This window comes from Xiphophorus couchianus, chromosome 19 (genome assembly GCF_001444195.1).
Source record: "Xiphophorus couchianus chromosome 19, X_couchianus-1.0, whole genome shotgun sequence".
Taxonomy (NCBI): Eukaryota; Metazoa; Chordata; class Actinopteri; order Cyprinodontiformes; family Poeciliidae; genus Xiphophorus; species Xiphophorus couchianus.
In genome coordinates, this window is record NC_040246.1 from 4698077 (window position 1) to 4710328 (window position 12252).

General features: G+C 39.5%; 1 protein-coding gene across 7 annotated transcripts in view; it reads right to left on the reverse strand.

Moving 5' to 3' along the window:
- dtnbb (dystrobrevin, beta b) overlaps positions 1 to 10863 on the reverse strand; it is a 38833-nt gene extending 27970 nt beyond the window's left edge. For 4 of the 7 annotated variants that reach the window (XM_028000512.1, XM_028000511.1, XM_028000513.1 and 1 more), the window contains exons 1-8: positions 10487 to 10862; positions 7524 to 7570; positions 6042 to 6109; positions 5044 to 5124; positions 4682 to 4895; positions 873 to 958; positions 442 to 596; positions 228 to 333 (exon numbers count right to left, since the gene is read on the reverse strand). In XM_028000512.1, coding sequence (XP_027856313.1) covers positions 228 to 333; positions 442 to 596; positions 873 to 958; positions 4682 to 4895; positions 5044 to 5124; positions 6042 to 6108 — 709 coding nt within the window. In that variant the 5' untranslated portion in view covers position 6109; positions 7524 to 7570; positions 10487 to 10862. Of the gene's footprint in view, positions 1 to 227; positions 334 to 441; positions 597 to 872; positions 959 to 4681; positions 4896 to 5043; positions 5125 to 6041; positions 6110 to 7523; positions 7571 to 7705; positions 7884 to 10486 lie in introns of those variants that run through there. The other 3 variants (XM_028000510.1, XM_028000515.1, XM_028000509.1) reach the window with 3 other exon arrangements.
- Positions 10864 to 12252: the final 1389 nt, after the last annotated feature.

The window sequence follows — 12252 nt, forward strand, 5'->3', positions numbered from 1 at the left end:
GTTCCTCTTACAAGGGAAAAATGTCTGCCACCAAGTTGTGGGGATGTTTTTATTTCCTTTAAAGTCTAAAATACTTTGCGGCCTTTCATTCCTCCGTGAAATTTGTTTCAGCAAGTACATAATTGTTATGCTTTATAGTTCTCATATTATTTGTTTCTTTTTCCACATGCAAGCAGGTTTGCAACTTTCCGTGTCTGTCAGCGTTCGCCGTAACCGCAGCAACTTACCGTTTTCAACATTAGCGAGTCGGTGCATGAGTGGCAACCATACAAGACACTGAGGAGGAGGATCTGCCATCAACACATCCAGAAATGTGTTCAACATAATCTTCTTCTAGAGAGAAACAGTCGCACGTCAATTAAACAATTCCCCCTCCCAAACATAAAGAGATGGAAAATAAATAAATAAATAAAATAAAGCTTTTGGTTATCCTCGCCCTACCTGCTGAGGGAAGCACATCCGCACCGAATGCTCCGTGTAGCCGAACGACGGGCCCTCGAACACCGCTGTGGGGAGCTTCAGCACCTCCCGGAGGAACTGATCGAACTTTGAGAACACCATGACTCCGCTCGAATCTGAGATCTGTGAAAAAACGTCTGAGGGACATGCGATTGTTTGGCTTTATTGTTAGAAAAGAAAGAGAAAAAAAAAAAGCTCCATGATCTCTTTTGCATAATTTCACCAGAACTTGAATACATGCACAATTCATTCAACTAATATATAAAGGCTATGTGCTTCAACAGCGCCCCTCTGTGTTTAAATCAAGAAACTGCATGAGGACAAGTTGGAAAGGAAGACGTCTAAAGCTTCAATCACAATCATTTCTAAGTCCTCAGACATTAAACGGTTAAGTCAGTGAAAATTGTACCCACAGCGCAGCTTGTCCACAATCTTCCCTCCACACATCGTCGCCAGCATGGCCTTCATTGAGAAAACGGTCAGCTTCCCATGACTTTCACTGCGTGTTAGGGAGGGGGAAAAAAAGAAAGAGATATATTATCAGCAAAAATATCAGTGTGATTAAAAACTGTTGATGCTTGGACGCTACAGCTTCTTTGTTTAAGCAAAAAATGTGTTTTAGCACATTATCAGTATAACAAATCAAACTAACACTCAAAACAATTAGAAACAGTGACATCGACATCAAGTTTTGTAGTGCAAATAACCAAAAATTGAAGGGGAAGAAGAAGAAAAAAATCAATAGAATTTATATTCATCTTTTAAATGTATTTAAAAATATGAAGAAGTAAAGCCTAAAAAAGGTATACAGTGTTGTGAAAAAGTATTTTCTTCCCAAAATATTTTTTCTGTTGATGCTTTAGTGTCAAATTTAATGTCTAAGATCATCAAACTCAAATAAAGATAACCTGAGTGGACATAAAATGCAGCTTCAAATGAGAATTTCATTAAGGGAGAAAGCACCAGGACTGCACAGTGGCGCAGTTGGTAGCACTGTTGCCTTGCAGCAAGAAGGTCCTGGGTTCGATTCCCGGCCGGGGTCTTTCTGCATGGAGTTTGCATGTTCTCCCTGTGCATGCGTGGGTTCTCTCCGGGTACTCCGGCTTCCTCCCACAGTCCAAAAACATGACTGTCAGGTCAATTGGTTTCTCTAAATTCTCCCTAGGTGTGTGTGTTGTGTGTGAATGGTTGTTTGTCCTGTATGTCTTTGTGTTGCCCTGCGACAGACTGGCGACCTGTCCAGGGTGTACCCCGCCTCTCGCCCGGAACGTAGCTGGAGATAGGCACCAGCAACCCTCCCGACCCCATTAGGGACAAGGGTGAACAGAAAATGGATGGATGGATGGAGAAAGCACCAAATGAACATAATTACTGATTTATGGCGCCTCTCTGTTGGATTTAAGTTTAGGCTTTGACTAGGCCCCGCTTACAACTTCAAGATGTCGTGCCGAGGGTCATCGTCCTGCTGCATAAACCGAACAGTTTACTAATGTCAAAACCAGCTTGTTGCACATTCTCCTTCAGGACTTTTCTGGTAGAGAGCAGAATTAGTGATTTCGTCAACGCAGCCCCAGACCATCACTCTACCACCACCGTGTTTAAGTTCTCTTTCTGTACATCGTAAACCAGATGTAATGGTTCGCACACCTTCCAAAAAGTTTCACTTATGTCATGTTGGTCTACAGAATATTGTTCGAACGGTCTTGAAGATCATCAGGATATTTTCAGATGAATGTGAGAGAAGCTTTTAAGGTTTTAAATCAGTACTGATTTTGTCCACATAACTCTCCAAGTCTCTTTTAAATTGTTGAATCATAAACAATGACCATAAATGAAGCAAGTGAGCCTTGCACTACATCAGATCGTTTTTTTGTTGGGGGTTCTTTTGTGGTCACTCTTTTGTCATGGATGTACTATTTGAGTAGCAATCAATGCTGGGAAGGTTCACCACTCTTCCATGTTTTCTCCATTTGTGGACAATGACTCACACTTTGACTCAGTCGAGTCTCAAGGCCTCAGAAATGGCTTTGTAATCCTTTCCAGCCTAAAAGAAGTCAATAACTTTTATGCTTTCATCTGTTCTTGAACGAGGCAAGCTGTTTAAGCCGTCTTCGCTTCCCGACTCTACAAGTGTGGCAGTAATCAGGTGCTGCGTGTGTCTGGTAAAAGTGAGTCACAATTAATTCAGGACTTCAGAAAGTCAAAAGTAGGCAATTATTTCTTCACATAAAGCCTTAATAAATGAGATAGTTATTGTTAACTTCCTTTTGGGTGTACTTAGTTCAATTACATCTGCTATTAAAGTCTGTTTGACGATCTGAAGCATCTAAATGAGACAAAAAAACTTACCTTGAATTAGTTTGGGGATATGAAAGGATTGTGTAATTAAGTTGCCATCATTCTTAGTGCTCAGCTGTTTTACTTCAGCTTATTTGTTTTCTCTTCGGTCCTGAGGTACACCGGAGCCCGATAGTGCTCCTGCCGAACTCAGATTGGACATAAGGGACAGATAACAAAGCTTCTTCCTGTAATGGCAGCCATTAACTCAAAGTTTCCCAGACACGCAGCAGCGTAATTAATAATAGAGCAGGACTAGAACGGCTTCACAGATATAAGTAAACCAACTAAATGGGTCCAGGAATGGACAGGGCAAGCATCCAATCAGGAACAGATGTTTATCTCGTGATAGAGAACGTTATTACCCAATGATAAATGCGTTTGCTGTGCCTTCAAACACACAGATAACGTGAAATGTATGTAAATATGACTGGGGGTTAATTTAGCTGACTGAAATATCTTCAATTGTTTTATTTTACTTAGGGGTTCATCTGGGTTTCTGAAATAAGGGCAAGATTGCAATCTTTAAAGGTTGCTGTGCTTTTAACAGCTTTATAAAAAGGATTTTTAATTTTTTTTTCAAAGGGCTGAGTTGGTTTAGCAGCTCTAGTGAAATGTGTTTTTTGGCAGCAAAGACCGATCTAAAATGTTGCTCCAAAGTCCAGGGTCATCTTTTAAGCTCTCTTTTGTTTCAGGATTTCACATGTTTCTTTTCTTTTTTTGGTTTTTACAGGATTAAGGTCCGGAAACAAAGATAGTCATGGAAGAGTTGATTTTGTGTCATTTCTGCATTGAAATGGTCATATTTGGACCATTATCTATCTGAAAACCCAGTGATTGTATTTTTTGTTGTTTTTGGTAGCATATTATTTAGGTGTTCAGTCCCACAGCATCACAGATCCTTCAAATTACTTCACATTAGGCATGAGGTGCACACAGTTCTGGTTACACTCCCAGTACAGTTTAGCATGCTAACATCAACATGCTGATAGTGTCTCATAGTTGCCAAGGAGACTTGGTGACACTAATCTTTGATGTAAACAGTGAGCTATGGAGAAATTATGTTTCCTCCGTTATTCAAATTCAACAATACTTTATTGATATCAAATGGAAATTAAATGAGCGGCTGGCAAAGAGCAACCCGATTCGTACCCTAAAATCATCCCTGTAGGGCTTTTTTGGCTTCCTGTGACCACTAACTTCACTATCATTGAACTTACTAGCAACTTAAAAAAAAAATAAAGTTAAATAAATACAGCTCTGGGAAAAATTAAGAGACCACTGCACTGAACCCCCATTGAAAACCTCGTGGTTATTCTACCAAATATAGATTTCTGAACTCTTCCCAAGTTAAAACATTAGTGTTGTTGTTTCTAAATTATTAAGAACTTGTTTTGTTATTTGCATTATTTGAGATCTGAAAGCATTGCACAAGTAAATAAAATTTCTTTGCTTAGAATTTCGGTAGTTCATATAATAAAGGAACATTGTTCATTTTACTCAAACATATACCTATTAAAAGTAAAATTTGAAAAACTGATCATTTTAAGTGGTCTCTTAATTTTTTCCAGAGCTGTATATGTATATATAACCTGAGTTCTATTTATTTCAAGGGGTTTATATGAGGCAGGCAAAACTGCGCCAATGATTGAATATTTGATCTTAAATTAAGGTTGGATTTTTCTAAAATGTTTAGTGTGTGGTTACGCTACTGTAATAACAAGGAATTCATTTTAAGGATGTCTACTAATCTCTACAATGCCATACGATGCCAAATAAATGTGGCTGACATTGCATTGTGACTTTACTAAAATGTATGTTCTCTGCTCATTCGCTGCTACAATACTGTAGTTTCAGTCCCCTGTGCTGGCCGCATGTTTCCAACCTGTCATAGGTGGCCACCATGAAGTTCAGCAGCAGGCCGATGGACTGCTCCACGTTGATCTGGTGGGTGGTGGGCAGCCGCTTGTTGAGCTGGTAGTAGATGGAAGACAGAATCGTCTCCAGCCGCGACACGCTGATCTCGGCGTTGTGGTCCAGCGTGTTGAGCCCGTTGTCTCGGAAAGCCTCGATCATGTTCCAGACGTCCACCAGATGGACTGTGAAAAGAAGCGGGGAGAGAGCGGGGGCGCACGCTCTGATCAGCTGAGTGCGTATTCGTGTCTGTAATCACCACGCAAGTGTCTTCAGAGCCGAAATTTGACAGAAAGGAAAGAAGAGAAAAAACAACAATCTGCGTTCTCTTACGGTTGCATCGCTTTTGGACAAACCGGAGTTTGCAGGCAGTCCGATAGGTTGACAATCTGATAACGTCAAAGTTTTGTGCTCCTGAAAAACAAAACAAAAATGGAAAAATATATATATTAGTATCACTTTACAATAAGACCCCATTATAAATCATTAATAAATAGGTAACAAAGTAGTTATTAATAAGGCTGTTAACAATTTAACCCATTAATAAGGAGCCTTAGCGCCGTATTTAAAGGGCTAAGAGTTAAAGTGTGAGTAGCATCTTGCAAACTAATTCTGCATTAGCAAATAAACACTCCAATAGTTGCCTTATAAATCATTATAAATGGTCAATTAATGATTATTATAAGAATAATTTATCCATTATTCTTATAATAAAGCGATTAATTTGATTTAAAAACGGGAACAATTTTCAGATTCTCTTTGTCTTTTTTTATACAATATTAGAAATACATTAAAAGATGCAAACAAATCCTTCAATTCCCATTTTAAGTATGAAAGTCAGCCCTTTCTGCTCGACTTTGCATCAATGCAGAGCAGGGCTGATCTGTCGATTATTTTTTGGGGATTAAACGATTAGTACCTAGACAGAAAAAGTTGCTTAAAATGAGACTTTATTTACAAAATTTGCATCAGGTGAAGCTAAAACTGCAACTTGAGTTGTTCTCGATATAATATATTTACAGAAAAAGAAAGTTTTTTTTAATCTTAAATGAAAAATGTACATTTTTTGTGCAGGATTGTCTTAATTCTTGCACTGATGCGATAGCTCTCTCAGCAGATCGTCTCTTTTTGAGTCTGCGTACTCCAGTTAACGGTTACTGGATTAATCATCTCAGTCCCAAATGGTGTAACGCCTTTCCAATCACAAACAGGCTAAATGCAGGCGCATTTAAACACGATTACTGCATGTTAGAGAGCAAGCTGGTCAAACAGTGACACATGAGCTGACAATGAATAGAGAAAAGAGACTTCTCTGAGTTGACTGCACTCACTCATTTCCATGAAGAGCTGTCTCTTCTCGACCATGGCCTTGCCTCGTTTGCTGCCTTCCTCGATCATTCTGTGGCACATCAAACACAAGAGCATGCAGCACTTCCTGTTCAGTCAGCAGCGCCATATTAATGCAAGGCAGAGGCTTTTAAATGGAGAAAGTCCTCTGGTAAATTACGACTCAAAGGCAACAGAAACAATGCCTTGGAAAAGTGTTCACACCCGCTGAACTTTGAGGTTTTTTTACCCCGAACTCAAAGGACTTTTAGAACACAAATTAATGCCGGATGGATTCCTAGATGTAAAAATATGCGCTGATTTGTGTTCTGTGTCACAAAACATCCAGGAAACCCTCACAGAAATCAAAAGGGTTTGCTGGTTTCAGTTCATGCGATCAGAGAACAGTTGGCCTCGTCAATCTGGCCGCAAGTAGGCGACAGTGTTTCTCCTTCATAAACATTATTCTTTCCACGGGAGAGTTTAAACTTCCATTGGAGGATAAATCAATAGCTTATCAGTAAATAATACTGTATCCTTCCACTGCTGACTATTAGGTAGATATATTTTTTAACAATTTTCATACAATTTTAAAGTGATATTTTTCAGGAGAGTTTAGCAATGAAACTGGTTCATCAAATATAAATAGGAAACTTTTTTTTGTTTTGTTTCTTGTGTACCAGCTTGTGGACATCAAGTGGAGTTAGGAGGCAGTGAAAGAAATAACAAATGAACTTGTTTTAGTTTGCAAAAAAATCTGGAATCTGCAATCAACTTCACACACTCAATAATTGTAGAAAAACCAGAGAAATCTGCTAAATGTTGAGCTCTGGGGAAAAGGCTAACAACAGGGGCTTTTTTGCGTTTAAACACAAAAAGTAGAAAGACGTTATTACGCTGGTATGGTTGCTGCTATTTTTTTCTATAGGACAGTCTGTTTTGACGTGAAAATAATTAGTAACAATATATTTACTTGATAAACGGTTTGAAATCTACATGTTACTTTCTGCTATCTGCACTTAGCCAAATTTGCGAATCACCTTTTAGCTGCATTGATTTTGGAAAATAAATAGGGCTACATAGAGCTAATGAAATACATGCAGCCTATTAAACACCCCGTAGAAAAAATATTTAATTTATTAATAACCACAATTAGTTTTTGCGTTGCAGTTTTTGTTGATTTTTAGCAAATTATCTGTGCTCTGTGTTTCTTCAATAACATTTTTTTGATGTCTATTTGTATTAACTCCACACTAACTGTAATGGAAAGATCATTTACACTTTACCATAAAATTTCGCGATCATAATTTACTCTTCTTCCTTCTCTAAGGCCAGCCGAGAGAAATGTTAGAATCGTCTTTTTCTCCAATATGGACGGCAGCAGAAACCGTGGGGTCGACAAAATCCAGTGGACAGCAGCAATTATTTTCATTTTTCTCGTTTTTAAGAAATCTTACGCCTGAACCGGACGGTACTAAAGTGCTTACCTGCTGACGATTAGATCTCACTCAAAGTGATGCCTTGAAGGTCAAACCTGTAAGGAAAGGACAAAGAAACATTAGCGAAAGCTCCATATAGGAGATTTTCAACTTCTTAATCTCGCCAAAAATGTATTAGTGTGTAAAAAAAATTTATAAATAAAGTAATTAAAGCCTCTCTTTCGTCTTCCCTTCAAAGACTTCATTAACTCAATCTGGGCTGTTGTTTCCCCCTCTCCTCTCATGTAGAGAGACATGGGTGCGCTTGTTTCGGGACGCGTCCAGCGCCTGTGGTCCGCACAAATGATAATTCTCCATGACATCCTGCTCAGCAACGCCAGCATCCTGTGCGCTAATGACACCAACAGAGCTGCACGGGAACTGTTTAACGATGATGGACAAAGACCGCATTAAGGCCGGCCAATGAGCGCCGGGTGTCCCCGGAGGGAGGATGTCGGGACCACGAGATCCGTGCGCTCCCGGGCGCGGGTCATGTGCACGCCTGATGATCAGCTGAGCGTGCCGAGGTTCGACAAACCGCAATGAGTGTCGGGCAAAAACCTCCACGCTTCCTTCTGTGTCAGAAAGAGGGAGCGGAAACTTGTGTTGGACAAATTACAAACACAAGATTCAAAATACTCTGTTTTTGTCTGATGACACAAAGTTGGTTCACAGATGGAAGCCGGAAGGAAGTCGATACGACGATGGCATGGTCGTGGAAACTTTTGAAAAAAGTTTAAAAAGAATTTGGGGTGCATTTGTATTTACTCCAAATACCCCTCAATAAAATCCAGAGCAAGCAACTCCCTTCTCAAAGTAAATAGAGTCCACCTGTTTGTTTCATCTTAGCATGACACCAGTGGCCTAATTTGACAGGCTGGATGAGGAACAAGAGGCTCACCGTAACTCTGGAGGAGTCGTCGTTGCTTGAAATTGTATTACATGACTTCATTGCGCTGATGGTCATGTCACGATACGTTGTTTTTTCTTTATGCCCACGCTAATGACCTTCCACCAAACGAAGCCGTCTGAGCTGCACACCGGAGGTTTGTTGTGCCGTAGATGTTTGTCAGACTGTTTCTCGGGTCTTTGCGATTCTCTGTCCTTGGCATTAAGAACAATGTGTCGACTCTGTCTTGACAGAGCTTTTCCTCTGACCTGTTCATGAATATCTGATTTTGTAAGTTCTCATATCATGCACATGATATTATTAAACCGTAATTTTCCCCGTAACGGTGCTTGGATGTGTATTTTTTTCTTCTTCTTTTTTTTCCCGTAACATGACCCTCAGTACAAATTTGGCCTTTGTGGAAGAGTGGCAAGAAGAAAGCCAGCATTGAAAGAAAGAGTTGATGGAAAGATGGATGGAGCTAAACACTGCAGAAGACTTTTCACCTTCTAGCAGGACAACGACCCTAAGCATAAAGCTGGAGCTACAATGGTACGGTTTACATAAAAGCATATTTGTGGATTAGACCGGCCCAGTCAAAGTCCAGAACTGAATCTAATTGAAGACCAGAGACACACCCCAGAAGACATGCAGCTGTAATAGCAGTGAAAGGTGATTCTAAATGGTTTAAATACAAACGCACACCACACAGTTCAGAACTTTATCTGTCAAATTTTTAAAAAACTCAAAATTTCCTTCACTTAACCACATAAAATCCCAGTAAAATAAACTACTTAACTAATATGTGACAAAAATCCTTAAAAAAAAAAATCAAGGTGTATGACTCCTTCAAATGGAGGTAAATATGTGCCATCAAGAACTGAATTAAAAATACCTCTGAAATTTGAATGTTGTGAATTTGTACTTACTTTCTTCTTTGTTAAAATGTATTTTATACATTTCATTCATATTTTACACAAATTGTACTTACTTTCTTTAGTGTTCAAATATATTTTATACACTAAAAAAGTAAGTACAAATATACAGCATTCAAATTTCAGAGGCATTTTTAATTCAAATCCTGATGGCACATCTTTACTTCCGTACGTTTTGTAAAAGAACTGTCTTTTCTGCACAGAAGACCTTGATTTGGCACCTGCTGAATATTTACAATCTCAACATATATTCTTAAACTTTATCTTGTTCCTTTATTCCAGGAACAAACAAGTCAAACCACGGAAATTCTGAACAGTATCACTGGAGAAACCCAGTAGGAACGAAGCCCTACATGGATCAGAACATAATTTGAAAAACCTTCAGACACCAGAAAAACCTTGAAGCCTCGTGAAAAGCATCTGGTTTCTAGTCAAAGCCCGATTAAGGCACAAGTCAGCCCAACAATACAAAACATACCATCTGATCCAGAAACTCTTTTTGGATTCATGATCAAACACCTGAGGTTTTTCACGGGTGTTTTGCTCAGAATACAGTATCCTTTGCTAAGGAACAAGTTGTTTGTGTGTTTTTCTCTCTCTCAGGAATACATTATAGAGGTTAGCACATCGAGATCCCTTCTGGTGGGATGATTAAAATCGAAGTGTGGCATCTGAAGCCAACTGCATTCAATCAGTTGCACATAAACAGAACAGTATAAGTAGTAATAAATCACAGATAGCCATTTAAATAAGTAGGACTGGGTACAGTGCAACCGCACCTTCGGATCGGCGGTAATGACAACATCCGAACAGAAGGACTCGCGGTTACTGCAGCACCTCCTCACCGCTGATATCATTCATTTCTCCCGTCATCCTCACTCCGAGCAGATCGCTCCAGGAGGAACAAAAAAACGCAGCCGTGTTGCCCGATTTTACTCCTTATTTAGGTTATCTTATTTCCGCAATGGGAATTATGTGTCGTGATGATTTGATTTTATTTCCCTCCTCCCCGCCTCCTCCTCCTCCTCCTTTTTTTTTTTTTTTTTGGTCTTGATTCCTAAATAATGGAAATCTTGCACCTTGTCAAATCTCGCAGATGCCTCGACTGTATTTAAAGAGAGAAGGTCTTTTTTTTTTTTTTTTTTTACCGGATGGACCGCAGGCAGATTCAGCTTTAGAGCATCGTCACCATCGGCGGCGGAGTCAGATAGGGAGGCTGAGCGGAGTGGTCCAGGGATATTTCCACCGTGAGTCACAGCCGCATTCTCACGTCCGACAAAATCCACGACCCTTTTCCCGCCGAGGTTACAGCTGTGTGGATGGCGAGGAGCGGCTCGGACCTTCCGTCGTCATATTTTCTTTTGTCGAGCTGCTCTCCGGTTTCATTCGCCTGTGAAGCTCGGCAACTGCGGCTGCAGCGGTACGCAGAAACGCACGAGCCGAGCCGTTCCGTTCCGCCGCGCGGCATCAGCAGCGAGCCAGCGGCAGGGGACGGCAGAGCGCAGGCAGGCACGCAGATGCCATGCGCGAACACCTGCTGCTTTACGCATGCGCGCACACGAGTGTATGGTAAGCCGTTTGCATAAATAATCGATTTTTTTTTTTTTTTTTTTGTAATAGCAACTAGCTAAATTATTTGATTGCCACGTAATTATTTTTTCTTTAGGAAATAACAACTGAAGATCACACAAATAAATAAATAAATAAATGACACGCACCTCTTCGTAGGTGTACAGCTTCGGTGAAATAATAATAATAAAAAAATTATTTTCCCACTTACTAATGTCCTTAAAACTATCCAGTGATGTCATATAACACAAATTGAGTAAATAGAAAAATCGGTTTTCAAATTATTTAGTGTATTGAAAGGAAATAATTATCCAAAGCAACCTGCCTCTTGATGAGCGCAGTTTGACTAAATGTCAGGTCAGTTTAATTAAGAAATCCCTTCAATAGAACTTGACAGGCAACATGAAGCAGGCTAAACAGAAATTCAATGGTGGGTGTAAAAACGCACAGGGAGGTAGGGCAAGGCTTGATTAAATTGGGCTTTTAAAAGCAAGCAAAAACTTAAAAAAATTATCCTAATATATATTATAGTGAGTAAAGTGAAGCAAAAATTGGGATATGTGCTCATATTTACTTGCATCAGTGAGAGAGTTGAAATATTCTATGCTATAACCATAAATCCATACATGAAGGGGATTACTATAATCCCACTAAGTGTTTGAAAAGGTGTTGGCTAATGTCTCAAAAGATTTCATAAAAGGAACTTTTTGGCCAGCAGCATTAACTACCAGAAGCCTGATCCGGAGGTTACTCTGATCTCAATGTAAAAAATGCAGGATAAACTTTAATCCCAATTTGGAAGTTGGTCGTTATGAAATTGAGAGCCATCCAGGCCCTTCATGCCAGGAAGACAGCAAGGCAATGACTGAATAAATCTTATCATCATCTGCATAACGTGACACACCACATTTCTTCAGAATGGAGCAAAGTGGGAGAAAACACAGAGCAAAGAGAAGGGGACTAAAAACTGAGCCCTGTGGAATCCCACACGAGAGAAGAGCAGAAGAGGATATATGCTGCCCCATGTTGAAAGATTGTTCTCCAAGTGTGATCTGGGTCACACCAACATTGTTGCTGCTGTAAAATACAACAATTTTGTGATTCTTTATTAAATGAAGTAAATTTAAAGACAAAAGTTACACAGTCACTATGCAGCATTTGTAGCTAAAATAGTCAATAACTTTCAAAGAGGGAATTTGGGTCTGTGTACAGTTTTAAAAACAGGTTGTGAAAATATCTAAAATGTTTAGCTCTTTTAGAAAGACCATTAATTTACATGAATCTATGTTGAAGGACTTAAGAAGAAAATCTAGAGTTCAGCTTTTACCCCTCATGCCTCCAGAAA